The sequence below is a fragment of the Carcharhinus amblyrhynchos genome, chromosome 7, assembly GCF_965287045.1.
Source record: "Carcharhinus amblyrhynchos chromosome 7, sCarAmb.v2.hapA, whole genome shotgun sequence".
NCBI lineage: Eukaryota > Metazoa > Chordata > Chondrichthyes > Carcharhiniformes > Carcharhinidae > Carcharhinus > Carcharhinus amblyrhynchos.
The window spans coordinates 17849474-17866833 of record NC_137330.1 but is presented as its reverse complement, the minus strand read 5'-3'; the positions used below and the strand labels follow the sequence as shown (position 1 = coordinate 17866833).

The window sequence follows — 17360 nt, the reverse complement described above, 5'->3', positions numbered from 1 at the left end:
AACAAATATGAATAGAAATTTCAATGGTTATACTATGGTATGCCCAGAATACAGAATCTCACTTAAAACAATTAACAGATAACATCCCACATCCATTGTCTCACAAGGACTACAGTGCTTCGGCAGTCAAAGTACTTTTAACAATGATTTTAAAAAGTGTTCTTCACTTCTCAAATCAAATTCCAACATCTCCCATTTGTGCTCATCAAAAAATATTATGAAACCAGGACCCAAGTATCTATCAGTAAAATTAGCATGTGAGGCATTGCTAAAAATGACTAATTTTGTGTCCTTTGGCTCATATAAGGATAGAAACTTAAGCACCCACTTCTTCAATTTAATTTTTCAATGGTTTACTTGTTCACCAAAAACATTCTTGACTTTAAGATCACAGCTTTTAACTTCCACCCTTCAAAACCAGCACATAGTTCAGACCGAGGGTTAGATTTTCGTGGTGGAGGCAGAAAGCTCCAATCAAAAGACCTCCTGACTTTGCAGATACACTTCCTTTCAAAAGAACAAAGAACAGTACAGCGCAGGAACAAGGCCTTCAGCTCTCAAGCCTGTGCCAATCAAATTGCTTGTCTGGACAAAAATCATATGCACTTACAGAGTTTGTATCCTTCCATCCCCATTCTATTCATGTATTTATCTAGATGCTCCTTAAATGCCGCTATCATACCTACTCCCATCACCTCCCTGGGCAACACATTCCAGACATTCATCATCCTCTGTGTAAATAACTTGCCTCACGCATCTCCTCTAAACTTTTCCCCACACACTTTAAACCTATGTCCCCTAACACTTGACTTTTCTACCCTAGGAAAGAGCATCCGACTATCCACTCTGTCCATGCCATTCATAATCTTGTAAACCCTCATCAAATCACCCCTCAACCTCCGTTTCGGGTGGTTTCAGAGAGGCCCCTTTCTCAACAGTATCCCCACTCTCATGGGTATATGCCAAAAAGCTGTGTCAGAGTCCACTCTTAACATCTGCATTATCCAATTACGCTTCAAAATTCTCAGCAGGTAATCTTGCTTTAATGCAGTGAAATGCCACTGCGAGGGCAATGCTGGCTGCGCCTTAGTCCAGCAGTGCAGAATAAATCTCAAATTTCTGCAACCACCTCATTTCCTTCTGACACACGGCTAAAACTTCAAGCTGAGGAGGGTCACAGGCCACTGTAAGGGTAGCCCAGTCAATTACTCAAACTGGAAAATGTTTACTTGTCTGTTCGTATCAACATGAGATGAATGAAGAGTGGGCATGAATTGCACTGGAAGTACAAGGGTTAATTCTTTTTTGTACTTACAAGAAATAATTTTCTCCAAATTACTTTCAATTGCCCTGTAAGTAATTTTCCATTGCCTGCACACTTCAGCCTATGGGGCATGGCTTGTGGCACGTTGGTCTAACATGTTTGAGTGCCAATTGCATCCAAGGGCATGGGTTCAATCACTCAGTATGAAGTCTCACAACACCAGGTTAAAGTCCAACAGGTTTATTTAATAGCACAAGCCACTAGCTTTCGGAGTGTTGCTCCTTCATCAGGCGAGTGGAATTTCAGTTCACAAATAGGGCATATAAAGACACAAACTCAATTTACAAAATAAGGGTTGGAGCGCGAGTCTTTACAGGTAATCAAGTCTTAAAGGTACAAACAATGGGAGGTTAAGCACAGGTTAAAGATATGGGTATTGTCTCCAGGCAGGACAGTTAGTGAGACTTTGCAAGCCCAGGCAAGTTGTGCGGGTTACTGATAGTGTGACATGAACCCAAGATCCTGGTTGAGGCCATTCTCATGTGTGCGGAACTTGGCTATCAGTCTTTGCTCAGCAACCCTGAATTGTTGTGTGTAGTGAAGGCCACCTTGGAGAACACTTACCTGAAGATCAGAGGCCGAATCAGAGGATTCAATCACTCAGTCCCACTGTTCGCAAAAGCGGCACCTGTAACATCTCTGGGGAGAGAAACTGGCACTGTGGGAGCTTAAACAACTGTTGTTCTCCTACCTGGCATGCAGGGATGGTTGTGCATAGTTTCTGGGAACAGTTGACAGACGGGAGAAAAAAGTCTTGTGGATAAGAGCTGTAAACTTCGCAGGAGAGGTCAGGCCTTCAAGAAAATAACATTTGTTGCCTTTGACATTGGAGTAGTTACTGACTGAGGCAGAGATGTCCCTGTACTAAAGATAGGCATAACACAGAATTATTGGGGCCAATTTTGACTGCTCCAGGGGGCAGAAGGGTGGTTAGAGATCAATTTTCTGGATGTCCTTTTATCCCAAATGGGCTTGGGTTTTGGTTGGGTTTCTCATCTCTCCCAGGAGGTTGCATAGTTTTGAATGGGGTGAAGAGTGAGCGCATTGCTACGCACAAGCATGACATTTGTGTGGGACAAGCTGGGGGCATCTGCGGACATTTTTTATTGTGCTTAATTGTTTGTTTATTTTGGTGATTAATCCCCAACCTAATCTGTAACAGAGCATTGTGGCCCAGCTTTGAATCTCACCACTTACTAATCTAGTAGTCAGGACATTGCTGCAGTCTGGGGGAGGAGGTCAATCAGAGTTGCTAGCGCTGCTCTGATATGTCCCACCACCAGGTAAAGGTCAGCTCGGCGGGGTGGGTGAGGAGAGGACAAAAACCTAATCCACCAGCCCCTCGCAACGAAAAAGCCTCACCACATAGCTTCCTCATGCCAAGCATGTTGAGATATCAGGGCTGCCACATGTGGAATGCCACTCAGGGGAAGGAGGAGAAATAATGAAAAAGAAACGCTCAGCTTTATTGTATAAAATCTATTGGTAGCATGTACTGGTGTAAGTGGAGCAGATTGCCATGGGCAGCAAGGGTGCACTCTGTGAACTGGTGACTGCTGATATTTTCAAGTATGTACTTTGCCTCTCCCGTGTCAAATAACTCAAATTAAATTCATTCTATAAATTAGTAGCAAGCGTGGCAATCCTCACAGCTCATGCATTATTCAAAGGAACCGGATAAAATCTGAAGCTGAGTGTGAAAAGCTTGTAGAATCATGGAACCCCACCATTCGTCCCATCAAGTCTGCACCGACCACAATCCCATCCAGCCACCCTCCCCATCACCCCACACATTTACTCTGATAGTCCCCATGACACTAAGTGGCAATTTAGCATGGCCAATCAAATTTGGACTGTGGGGGGAAATTGGAGCAGCCATAGGAAACCCATGCAAACACGGGGAGAATGTGCAAACTCCACACAGACAGTGACCCAAGCCGGGGATCGAACCCCGGTCTCTGGCGCTGAGAGGCTGCACTGCTAACCACTGTGCCACCATGCCATCCAGGTTGATTGCCTTGTGTGAAGAAAGGGGTTTGCAGAGTGCATAGCCTCATGCGCATTGCAATCCGGAAATGCATCTGTTTTTTGTCAGTATGGTTTAAGCCTGGAGTGAAACTCAGTGTTAGCCTTGCATTGGCAAAGGTATCTGGAGGTGTTTAGATCACTTGGATCAAGGACTAACCCCCGTCAAGGGCAGTAAAATTATGCTAAGGTTGCAACTCACAAGGTGCATGGTGAAATGCCAGACATTTAGCCCCTTTGTAACAGACCCAAAAGGGAAGGCTGCACAGATGAGATTCTCGTTGTTAGAAAGGGGGAAGATGAAAGGTGAACTACGGAGATCTAAATATAATAAATGGGTTTGATTGGGTAAACATGGAGGAGGATTAGCTCAGCTGGTCAGATGGCTAGCATGCGGATCAGATCACTGCGAGTGAACAGCACAAGGCTCAATCGTAGTCCTGGCTGAGGTAGATGGGACCTGCCTCCTCGCACTACTCACCTTCTTCCTTTGGGAAAAAGATACAGAAATCTGAGGTCACATACCAACTGACTCATGAACAGTGTCTTCCCTGCTGCTGTCAGGCTTTCGAATGGACTTATCTTGCATTAAGTTGATCTTTCTCTACATCCTAGCTATGACTGTAAAACTACATTCTGCACGCTCTCGTTTCCTTCTCTATGAACGGTATGTTTTGTCTATAAAGCACAAGAAACAATACTTTTTACTGTATGTTAATACATGTGACAATAATAAATCAAATCAAATCAAATCAAAATCAATGGGTATGAAGTGGAAATGGATGAGAGCTTCAGGTTTTTGGGTGTCCAGGTCACCAACAACCTGTCTGGTACCTCCATGCCGAAACTGTCATTCAGAAAGCCCACAAATGCCTCTACTTTCTCAGGAGGTTAAGGAAATTCAGCATGTCCGTGACAACTCTCACCAATTTTTTACCGGTACATCATAGAAAGCATCCTTTCTGGATGTATCAAGCTTGGTATGGCTCCTGCTCTGACCAAGGCCGCAAGAAACTACAAAGTGTCATGTGAACATAGCTCAGCCCCATCACGCAAACCAGCCTCCCATCCATTGACTCCGTCTCCACTTCCTGCTGCCTCGGCAAAGCAGCCAGCATAATCAAGGACCCCGTGCACCCCGGACATTCTCTCTTCCACAGTCTTCCGTTGGGAAAAAGGTACAAAAGTCTAAAGACATGTACCAAGTGACTCAAGAACAGCTTCTTCCCTGCTGCCATCAGACTTTTGAATGGACCTCCCTCGCACTCTGGCTGTAACACTACATACTGCAGCCTCTCCTTTCCTTCTCTATGAACGGTATGCTTTGCCTGTCTAGAGCGCAAGAAACAATACATTTCACTGTATCCCAGTGCACATGACAATAATAAATCAGATCAAATCACACCATAATTAAAATCACAGCTCTTTGTTGTGAATAATATTAAAGACCTGTCTTTGAGCAGAGAACTCAAGAAGAAGAAACTAAAGAAGATGGTTCCACTTGTGGAGAAGAATAAAATGAACAAAGAACAAAACAGCACAGGAACAGGCCCTTCGGCTCACCAAGCCTGCTCTGATTATGTTGTCCTATCTAAACCAACCGCCTGTATCCCTCTATTCCCCGCCTGTCCATGTGTCTATCCAGATAAGTCTTAAATGTTGTTAACGTGTCTGCTTCAACCACGTCACTTGGCAGTGCATTCCAGGCTTCCACCACCCTTTGTGTAAAAACGCTCCCCCGCACATCTCTACTGAACCTTTCCACCCTTAACCTTGATCTTGTGCCCCTTGTATTTATTATTTCTGCCCTGGGAAAAAGCTTCCAACTGTTCACCTAATCTACGCCCTTCATAATTTTATAAACTTCTATCAGTTCACCCCTCAGCCTCTATCTTTCCAGGGAGAACATTCCCAGTTTATTCAATCTCACCTCATAGCTAATGTCCTCCATAACAGAAAACAGCCTGGTAAACATTTTCTGTACTCCGTCCAAAGTCTCCACATCCTTCTGGTAGTGTGACTACCAGAATTGGACACCGTAATCCAAATGTAGCCGAACCAACGTTTTATATAACTGTGACATAATTTGCCTGGCCGATGCCATATGCTTTCTTCACTAGCTTTTTCACCTGTGCTGCCCACTTTTAAGGATCGGTGGATCTGAGCTCCCAGGTCTCTCAGTGTGCCTACGCTCCTGATGGTTCTGCAATTTATTTTACAGCTCTCACACGAATTGGATCTACCAAAATGTACCACCTCACATTAAATTCCATCTGCCATTTCTCTGTCCAATTTTCCAGCCTACCTATATCCTGTTGTATGCTCTGAGAATCTTCATCACTATCCGCAGCTCCAGCAATCTTAGTATCATCCCCGAGCTTGATAATCAGCAAAAAAAAGGTCACTAACCAGTCCAAGAGGGCATTCAGAAGGTATTTCTTTATTCAGAGTGTGATCATATGGAATAAGGAGTAGCTGAGGTAAGTAGCATCAAAATAAAGAACAAAGAACAACGCAGCACAGGAAACAGGCCCTTCGGCCCAACAAGCCCGCGCCACCATTTTAACATTCAGTGAGTGCCTCATTCCAATCCTTCTACCTATGACTTTTGTCTACGCCTCTTGGACTCCACAATAAAGGTCTGCAAATTTCGAGAATTATATTGTGCCAGATTAAGGGAGGTCTAATTTAGGGACAATCAGCCTAAAAGCACGTTTTTGGGGTGTGGGAGGAAACTGGAGCGCCTGGAGGAAACCCACGCAAACACGGGGAGAATGTGCAAACTCCCACAGACACCGATCTGATCAAGTTGATAGGGGACCAAGTAGGTCCGTATAGAACATAATTGGCATTTGGATTAGTTGGGCTGAAAGGCCCGTTGCTGTGGTGTAAAATACGAAGTAATTCTGAGACATTTTATGAATATTTATGCACTTGTCTTTGAGTCCAGGTAATGGGTTTGGAGGATGACAAAGTGTGTGCAAGTCAACAGTCAACAGGGTTGATTTTAATTCTCAGCAGTTTTAATTCTGCAAGTGTCTGTTGTACGCCTATGTAAGATTTAGTGTATTTTTGCAGGTTATTTCTATGAATAATTCTGTAAGATTACTTTCTTAAGAAAATGTCATGGATTACAGAGCATAGTGGTTAGCTTTGCTCAAAATGTCAATATATATACGAATGTGGATTTGCAAATAACTTCCCCTTTCCTGTGTGGGCTAAGTAAATGGAAGGAAGGGGCCACATACTGACTTAATGTGGTTCATTGTACATGCTACAGACTAGAACATATTTTAAGCTTGTGAAAGTTAGAATAGTCAAACAAGTAGAGCTAATGATATATATGATATGCACCAATATGTTGAAGTCTGTTTGAGTTGATGCTGACTTAATTATAAAATCATTTTTTAACCAGTAAAAACCTGTTAAAACCTTTTTGTAAGAACAATCAGAGCGAAAAGGCTTAGAACTGGACAATTGGAAATGAGATTTAGGAGTCTTAGATTTGTGAAAAGTAAGAATAAGATAAATTGGAAACAATAACTTCGCAGAAGTTGAACTACTAACAGAAATGTGAATCTTAGCACCTTTAGAAAAATAACACCGATGACATGTAAGTGTCCATGTGTTGGGGCACAACGAGCTTTCAGAATGCTGCCCCTTTATCAGGTGAATGGAGGATTTTGTTCACAAACAGAGCATAATAGACACAAGCTCAATTACAAGGTAATCGTTGGAATGTGAGTCTTAACAGTTAATCAAGTCTTTACAGATTCAGACCTCTTTAACCTGGGCTTAACCTTCTCTCCACTCGCATTATCTGTATCTGTAAAGACTTGATTACCTGTTAAGACTAAGTATTCCAACCATTATCTTGTAAGTGAGTTTACAGAACATAGAACATAAAAAAACTACACCACAAACAGGCCGTTCAGGCCACAAGTTGCGCCGATGATATCCCTACCTACTAGGCTTACCTATATCCCTCAATTCTATTAAGTCCCATGTGCTCATCCAGAAGTCTCTTGAAAGACCCTATCGAATTTGCCTCCACCGCCACCGACGGCAGCCGATTCCACTCACCCACTACCCTCTGAGTGAAAAACTTACTCCGATATCTCCTCTGTACCTACTCCCCAGCACCTTAAACCTGTGTCCTCTCGTAGCAACCATTCCAGCCCTTGGAAAAAAGCCTCTGAGAATCCACCCGATCTATACCTCTCAACATCTTATACACTTGCATCAGGTCACCTCTCATACTTTGTCTCCCGAAGGAGAAAAGACCAAGCTCCCTCAACCTAAACTCATAAGGCATGCCATCCAATCCAGGCAACATCTATGTCTATATATGCCCTGCTTGTGAATCAAATCCTCCACTCATCTGATGAAGGGGCAGTGCTCCGAAAGCTCGTGGTATCAGATAAACCTTTTGGACTTTAACCTGGTGTTATGAGACTTCTTAGTGTGCCTACCCACTCCAATGCTGGCATCTCCATATCTTGGGGTACAATGATCTCAGATTGACCCAATTATATTGGGCAGGACAAAATATGGCCTAATATGGCTTGGTCCCTAAACGAGGGCAACAAATGATATTGATAGCTCACGTCTAGAAAAAGACAGCTCAGCAGAACACGGCTAGAAGAGAAGCCTGTGCCCTGGAGAGCTTGGAGTGATAAACCCTCAGAGCCAAGTATCACTGTATGTCTACTGCCAAGTGAAATACCAGATCCTTGAAGGTCAGAATGAGCCAAGCATCATGAGTGAAGGGGGTTGGGGTATCCCCTCTGTCTCACATTGACTACCGTATCTCTGTGATATCTTACATGTGGCCAGCCCAGCGGCACAATATGGTGCTGGTACTTTTAGCTGGCAGACATTCTTGTTAAGCTGCTGCTGCTTCTTTTCACAAGTGGAATAAGCACAGAATATTGGTGGCCACCTGGTAGCTGACAGATGGATGTGCAAGATCGCGGGCTCCAGGAGAGACTCATGAGAAGGAATAGTTGGTGTGGGAGTAGTGGCTGGAGGAGAAAAAAATGGCGCAGGAGGAATCTTGGGAGGGATCTCTATGTCCCTTGTACAGCCTGGAAAATACTCCTGCCACTCCCTGTCTCATAAAACAGGAAACTTACCCGCACTGCTGATAAGAGAGACATGCGGCCTGCTTTCTCCTGGCAAACACAAGAATGCCAAATTTCAAACAAACAGAACAATTTATATTACAGGAGGAATATATGCTAATTGGCTGGCAAGTTGACCCTGATTGGCCAAGGCATTGTCAGGGGAAAGCAATGGAGAACTATAGGTGTCCCAAACTCCTTTGCAGTTTGAAAAAGGCTTGCACTTATTCCTTTTGTTTGCCAGGAACAAACATGTCCCTATACATAAATTTAAGTTTCTTCTACTGACCATAAACGAGTTTACAAACATGAGTTCGACTGATTATCTTAAATTGTTACTAGTATAGATATAGTACTGCACTTAGGATTGTTCAGCAAGTGTTGCCTAACTGCAGAAACACATTGAATATTAGATATGTTATTTTATGTTCTGTAACATGGGGGCGTTTAAGAGATCCGTGGATAGGTTTATGGATGAAAAGGGATTGGTTTAGGTAAGAGGGTCATTGTTTTTTTTAACTGGTCGGTGCAACATCGTGGGCTGAAGGGCCTGTTCTGCGCTGTAATGTTCTATGTTCTATGTAAGTGCAGACAGAGCTTATATTTCATAGAATACTTTATAAAATCCCTATGGTACAGAAGGAGGCCATTCGGCCCATCAAATCTGTGCCAACCACAATTCCACCAAGGCCTGATTCCCGTAACCCTCATTTACCCTGCTAACCCCTCCCCTGATATTAGGGTCAATTCAACATGGCCAATTAACCTAACCTACACATCTTTGGACTGTGGGAGGAAACCAAAGCACCCAGAGGAAAACCACAAAGACATAGAGAGAACATGTAAGCTCCACACACGGGCACTGTCCCGAGGCAGGAATTGAACCTGGGACTCTGGCGCTGTGAGGCAGCAGTGCTAACCACTATACCGCTATGCCACCCCACGGCAGTGCCATGCAGGCAAAGGTCACATCAGGCAGCACTGCTAACCACTATGCCACCATGCCACCCCACAGTGGTGTAGTGGTTAGCACTGCTACCTCATCAGAGCCTCATCACATTTCAAATCTCTTCAGGCGTCACAGTGGTTGCTGGGAAATATCTAGGTTCTGAAGGAATCTCCTGCTGTGTCTCAAAATAAAGATTTTGGTGTAAAGCACTTTTGGTTGCCTTTCTGGGCTATGAAGCAGTCTCTTGCATGTCTCCAGCTATGAAGCACTGCGTGCACCCATTGAAGTCAATGGGGAGAAAAACTGGGCAGGGTGTTAAACTGGCAGTCAATATGACCCCGCGTCTCTCATTGGATAGAATAGATCAAAATGGCACCTCTTTGCCTGTAATTTCCTCAACAGATTGACATGTTAGTATTGCTTTCATTTATCAAAATCCTTTCACAAGTTGTTGGCACCCAGTGATGTGACCTTTGCCTGGGTGGCACTGCCAGCAGACCAGGGGTTTTTCACTAGAGTGTTGAATATATATTTTAAGTAAAGAGCTCACATCATAGAACCCCTTCAGTGCAGAAGGAGGCCATTTGGCCCATCAAGTCTGCATTGACTCTCCAACAGAGCATCTGATCTACATTCAATCCCATTGCCCCCATAAGCCTATGCATTTACTGTGGCTGATCCTCTTAAGCTCCACACCAAGGGGCAATTTAGCATGGCCAATCCACCCAACCTATATATCTTTGGACTGTGGGAAGACACCAGAGCACCCAGAGGAAACCCACGCAGGCACGGGGAGAAGATCCAAACTTCACACAGACAGCCACCCAAGGCCGGAATTGAACCTGGGCGCCTGGTGTTATGAGGCATCAGTATGTGTAGGGCCCAGAGCATGTCATGACACAAGAAAAAAAGCTTACATTTATGTAGCACCATTCGTGACTTCAGGTATCCCACAGCACTTTTAAGCCAATGAAGGACTATTTGAAGTCCAATTGTGGTTGTAAAGTAGTGAAATGTAGCAGCCAGCTTATACCCAATGACCTCCCACAGATCAGCCACCATAAGTTAAATATATTGCTTTTATCTTAAGACCAAATCAGAATATAAAACAGTGACCATAAAAAAATTAATAACCCTTTCTTTCCCACTATTAGGATAGTCGTGGGAACTTGTGCATGGAGTCAGAGGAGATAGGAGAGGCAATAAATGAACACTTTTCTTCAGTGTTCACCAAGGAGCAGGACCATGTTTTTGAGGGTGAGAATGTGATACAGGCTGACAGGCTGGAGGAGGTAGATGTTCTGCGGGAAGATGCGTTAGTAATTTTGAAAAACTTGAAGGTCGGTAACTCCACTGGGCCAGATGGGATATATCCTAGGATTCTTTGAGAGGCAAGGGATGAGATTGCAGAGCCTTTGGCTTTGATCTTTGGTCCTCTCTATCCACAGGGATAGTGCTAGAGGACTGGAGAGTGGTGAATGTTGTTCCTCTGTTCAAGAAAGGAAATAGGAATGACCCTGGTAATTCTCGGCCAGTCAGTCTTACTTCAATGGTTGGTAAGTTAATGGAAAAGGTCCTGAGGGTTAGGATTTATAACCAATTGGAAAGTTGTGTCTAAATCCAGGATTGTCAACATGGATTCATGAAAGGTAAGTCTTGCCTGACAAATTTGATTGAATTCTTTGAGGAGGTAGAGCAGTTGATGTTGTATACATGGATTTTAGTCAGGGATTTGATAAGGTTCCCATGGCCGACTCATGAAGAAAATAAGAAGATGTGGGATAGAGGGAAATTTGGCCCATTGGATAAGTAACTGGCTATTTCGTAGAAGACAGAGGGTGGTGGTGGATGGAAAAGTTTCAGACTGGAGACCAGTTACCAGCAGTGTACCACAGGGGTCAGTGCTGGGTCCTCTGCTATTTGCGATTTTTATCAATGACTTGGACGAGGGGGCTGAAGGGTGGGTCAGTAAATTTGCTGATGACACCAAGATTGGTGGAGTAGTGGATGAGGTGGAGGGCTATTGTAGGCTGCAAAGAGACATTGATAGGATGCAGAGCTGGGCCAAAAAATGGCAAATGGAGTTTAACCCTGATAAGTGCGAGGTGGTTCATTTTGGTAGGACAAATTTGAATGCGGATTACAGGGTCAACAGCAGGGTTCTGATGAATGTGGAGGAACAGAGAGATCTTGGGGTTCATATCCACAGATCTCTGAAGGTTGCCACTCAAGTGGATAGAGCCGTGAAGAAAGCTTATAGTGTGTTGGCGTTTATTAACAGGGGGTTTGAGTTTGAGAGCCTTGGGGTTATGCTGCATAATTTGGAGGGTAGGTCTTATGAGGAAAGGTTGAGGGAGCTGGGGTTTTTCTCTTTAGAGCAGAGGAGAATGAGAGGTGGCTTAATAGAAGTTTATAAGATGATGAGGGGGGCAGATAGAGTGGACGTTCAGAGACTATTTCCTCGGGTGGATGTAGCTGTTACTAGTGGGCATAACTGTAAGGTTCATGGTGGGAAATATAGGAGGGATGTCCAAGGTAGATTCTTTACTCAGCGTGGTTGGGGTGTGGAATGGACTGCCTGATGTGATGGTGGAGTCGGACACTTTAGGAACTTTCAAGCAGTTAGACATATACATTTACTCACTAATCCCTCTAACCTATGCATCTCAGGATACTAAGGGGCAATTTTTGCATGGCCAATCAACCTAACCCACACATCTTTGGATTGTGGGAGGAAACCGGAGCACCCGGAGGAAACCCACGCAGACACAGACAGTGACCCAAGTCAGGAATCGAACCTAGGTCCCTGGAGCTGTGAAGCAGCAGTGCTAACCACCATGCTACCGCGCTGCTCACAATGCCTCATCATGTGCAGCTGATAGGATCATGGGTTTTACAGGAGTGGGCAGTAAAATCAAAATGCAAAATAACCAACACATGTTTTTAAAAAAACTCAAGGAAATATCTCACTGCCTTGGTTGGCAGTCACATGCAGAATCTCACGTAGTGCACTCCCACAAAGTGCAAACAGCTGATTGAAACTGATCAAAAGACCCGACTTTGGCTGAAATCAGTGGAAGCTTTTAAGTGGGAAAGTGCCTGAAATGAGGATGAAATGCCTGAAATGGTCAGTGAGCCTAATACCTTGTAAGTGGTGATTTTGTAATTGACTCCCATGGCAACCGCAAATGGCTAGCACCGTAGATAGGTAGCAGAATGTGATGAGTGCAGACGGTCTCAGTATTATAGATACGACATCTGAACCAGCTTTCTGTAATTATACAATATCTAACATGCATTTAGAAAATGAAAGGCTCTTCCTGTTCACATTACCCTCTGAAAATACTTACATATGCATTGATAACAGTGGCAGCAATCACCTGTCTCCATGTTATGAACCCGCTCCATCAGCTGTCCTGTGGTTGACGATTTTCTGATGCTAGGGGGAGCTAAGAGAACACACTACCACTGTGACCCAGTAATGCTCTATTAATGATTGAACAAGATTGCTGCAAACACATTTTGTGCTTTAACAACAACATTCTGAAGGTTACTTATTGAAGTTGTAGTTTTTAAAAGACCTCTCCGGCTGTTGGCAGGGGCCCCTGTTAAAGTTTCGCATGGATTGAGTCTAAAAAACGGAAAAGCTTAGAAGAAAGAAAAGAAACAAGTTGCCATCGACATACACAAAGGGTTTGATCAGTTTCTGCAGGAACAAGGGATGGAGAGTGTTGTCAGAAGGCGGGTGTAGTTAACTTGTAATCTTTTCACCCCAATGTGGGCTGGAGCTCCTGGTCCGGTAATACCCCAATTGTAAAATTTGCACACTTGAATTCAAATCCTGGCAAAACCTCTTTCCCTCTCTGGCTCTCCCTCCTCCTTTCAGACAACACTTTAAAACATACCTTCTAACCTAAGACCTCCTGATCTGGCTGAGTATCAATTTTGTTGAACGTTCCTTTGAAGTACCTGGATATGTTTCACTGCACTGTAATACATGATACCAATGCAAATTATTGTTATTATAAGTTAAGGGTTTCTTGGGACTAATAAATTTCTCCACTCTTCAGTGACTCCATTATCCTAAGGAGGATTCTGGAAGGGTCAGGCAGCGATCAGCAACATCTCATTCTCCCAGTAATACCTTACTTTCCTCAGATTACTCATTGGCCATCTAATTTACTTCCTGTCAAGCTCAGGCTACACTCCACTTCTCTAAATTCAGACAGAGGGAGTGATGGCTGGACAGGGTCTTCATACAGGTAGAGAATAAATAGATAAAGAGGTTGAAACATGGAGACAGGCACTACAGGAATAGCTGCAAAAATAATTAGACAGAAGGTATGGAGATAGACAGACAACGAGTTGGATAAACAGAAAGCAATAAAAAATAAAGAGATAAACAGATTCTGACGGATAATCAGAGATTAGAGAAAGACAGAAGTAGACATATAGATTGCTGGTGAGGCAGATAAAAGGGATGATTTTAACCCAGCTCTCACAGGGCGGGAACAGGACAGGCAGTGAAGTTAAAATTAAGTTGAGAAGAGCTCTTTTCATTCTTCCAGCCAACCGTCCCCCCACAATCAATTCAGTACTCTTCGTCTAATTTGTTCCTAATTAAAAATTCATAGTCATGCTCTGATGGCATCATTGGTGACACAAGCACTGAAAGTGGGGATGTCTAATCCAGTCTCCTACCAGCCAGTGACCAGAATTAATGTCTCAGAGCTCCCGAAGCTCTGAGCTTCATTTCCATGGAATCCTTTGCTTTCTGGTTTTCCATGATTGTGTAAGCTCGCAGATCATTACTTCTGCACTTTTAGTTGCCTAACAACCCTGGAGTCAGGCTTCCCTATTGATATGTCAGCCGCTTTTGTGCCTGAGCCCTAGGCTGGAGCAAAACAGGGGAGAGGAAGATCAGGAGAAGCAACAAGAGCAAGCACCATACCCTCACATCCACTCTACCAGCTCTGGGCCTTCTTGGGGTTCAGGCCTGTGTGCAGGCTGGTATACAGGGTCTACAGGTCAAGACACAGCTTATTTGGCCCATCTGAGGAACTGTGCAGGTGGAGGCTCTGCTTCTCTCACATCCCTACAATTTTAGGTAGAGCGCCCTCCTATTACCTGGGTCTTGGGAACATGACATGGCCATGGCACAGACCATAAACTCACCACTGCCCTGAATTTCTATGCCACTGGATATTTCAGGCTACATTAGTGGACATTGTTCACGCCCAGCAATTAGCAGCTGCATTTAGCAGATGCTTTGGCTCTACTCTTAGCCTGAGCTGAGCAGTACAATACCGTCCTCCCCCCTCCCTGCTCCTGACCTCAGCAGGTATCAAGGAAGAACGTGGAGCAGTGAAATGTCTTCCCTCACATGTAGAACACGAGTAACTGCACACTTATCGAGATACTGGAGTACCAGTCGGCAACACTGGTCAATAGAGAGAACCTGTCTCAATCTGTGACTGATCACAGCGGCAACATTGTACATAACTGGGCCAGGTACCTGGGGAACTCCCATAGCACAGTTAAAAATAGATCATCATTGTCTCCCTGTTTTCCACCCAGTGAGGAACATGGCAGGATGGTTGCTGGGATAAGAAGTATTCACTGTAACCCTGCCTGTTGACACCCTTGAGCAGCACAGATGAACTGGAAGCCAGGGTACAATCATAATCTCTACAGACCATGTGCCAGAAATATTCGAGGCCACCATTTCGATCCATAGACCACCCTTCAATGCGCCCTGGGTAGAGTCCTGTGCATCGCTGTGTGTTGCATATTGCGCAACACTGAATTGCAGAGTGGACTCTGGGAAGAAGGGGCAGCAGAAAATTATTTTCACCAAAAGAGGAAGATAGGGAGAAGGAGAAGAATGAGGAACAACCTCATATCCAGAGATGGAAGGGAGCAGCTGATCATTCAACAGTCTTCACACACCCACGTGCTGAGGACTTTGACAAAAGCCTCTCTGCTTTGTTCCATCCTTCAGCACATCCCTGCATCCGGCGCTGAAGCACATTCAAACCATTCAGAATAGCTTCTAAATCAATAACTTCTTGACAATGGGAAAAGAGAAGGGCAAAATGAGATGAAGGAAATGAAGGCTGTCTATTGATCAATATGCACCTCATTTTGATTTAAAGTGAACCCTTGGGGCAAATTGGTGACAACAATAATAATAGAACAACACAGCTCTTATTAACTGGTACATGCGTTACAACAAACAGTAATAAGTGACATATTGATTTAAATGTCTGTCTCTTCTTCATTATTCAAACTTGTGATTGCTGAAGCCACAGTGAATGAGTGTATTTTGCATTCCTATAAAGGGCTGACACAAACCCAATATAAATGACTGCACTGGGCATAGATCACTCCACACACGTTCTAATTGTCTCATCAAGATATTTTTGTGCAAAAGACCTTCTCGAGATGTGTTGCCAATGAATTGCTTTTAACTGGGGGAGCTATTAGTGCAAGAGCAGCAACGTATCTCAGTGAATTGAAAATGGATGGTGCCACTAATATCGACCTTTCTGTTAGTAAATAAATTAGGGCATTCTGCATCCAATTGCTTTGACACTTGCCGCAGTAAGTGACACGTGAAGTACAAAGACAAAAAAAACATAGAATCACACAAGTGATAGCACTTTCCAGTGGAGAGCAGTGTGCACCCAGAAATGAGAACTCCATAGTAAAAGTAGCAGAGGCTGACAAAGCACATCCCTTCACAAGCTGCCAGTGTCATTGTACTTGGAAAGTATTCATCAGCTTTAGGCCTGATATACACAGGCCTGGAGCCTATGAAGGCATCATTACATGCATTCTCTTTTCAACTGAAATTTCAATAAAAGGAATGCAAGGGTGCTATCCCAAATTCAGATTATTCTTTGCATGCTTTGGTCTAGTACTTCAGAAGGAGATTTGCTGTTGCACAACCCCCGAGTAGGTGCTCTGAGGAGGAGTTACTATTCTCAGCCACAACTTCAGGGAACAGAAAGTAATGATTCACAATGTTCTGAGCGTGTGTCTGATATGGAAGTTGAGAGGCTGGGATTTGGGGGTGTCCATGTTATACTTTACTTGCTAAAGGGCTTTATCCTGTTGAGGTTTGTTCTCATTGTACTCTATTAAGGCTGAATTTGTAATGTAGAGTGTAGGTGGAAAGAAAATCATTTTGATGAGGACCCAAATGAATAATGTAGCAAGGAACCACAATTCTTCTATTAATAATAATCTCTTACTTGACTCTTTTTTAATCAGTAGCAACTTACACTTATACCGCACCTTTAACATGCTTACAAATCCCAAGGTGCCTCACAGGAACATTATCAAGCTAAATTTGATACCGAGTCACATAAAGAAATGATAGGAGAATCGCCCAAAAGCTTGTCAAAGAGGTCGGTTTCAAGGACCACATTAAAGGAGACAGAGGGAGGGAAAGAAAGAGATTTAGAGAGGGAATTTCTAGCTGAAGGCAGGGTTGTCAATGGTGGGATGATGAAAATTAGGGATGTGGTAGGTGCTTAGGGATTTTGGAGAGAAACAAGGAGGGGTGAGGCAATTTTAAAAAGAGGGAACCGGTTGGGTCACACTTTGTGCATTTGTGCGGTTCCTGAATTAAGCGTTAGCATTTCAGTTGCATCACCTTGCAATAGAAAAGACAAAGCTATCAAGTGGTAATCAGGGCGCATGTCTATACCTGTGAATCCATGGAGACAGAGACACTGGTAGCCTCCAGGTACATTGTAGCAGCTGCCATTATGTTGACATGGTTGGAGCTCACACTCATTGACATCCAGCTCGCACAAAACCCCGTGATATCCCATTTCACAATTACACCGGAACCTGAGGAAGAGAGACACAAGTGTGCACAAAGTAAATCAGCAATCAAGTGTGAAGACGATAAAACACTTTGTGTTATGTT

The 17360-nt window shown here is 43.8% G+C and overlaps 1 protein-coding gene across 4 annotated transcripts in view; it reads right to left on the bottom strand.

The window, feature by feature from the left end:
- Positions 1-17360, bottom strand: part of LOC145344813 (uncharacterized) — a 1415987-nt gene that overhangs the window by 105364 nt on the left and 1293263 nt on the right. For all 4 annotated transcript variants that reach the window (XM_080191980.1, XM_080191983.1, XM_080191981.1 and 1 more), the window contains one exon: positions 17136-17281. In XM_080191980.1, coding sequence (XP_080048106.1) covers positions 17136-17281 — 146 coding nt within the window. The remainder of the gene's footprint in view (positions 1-17135; positions 17282-17360) is intronic.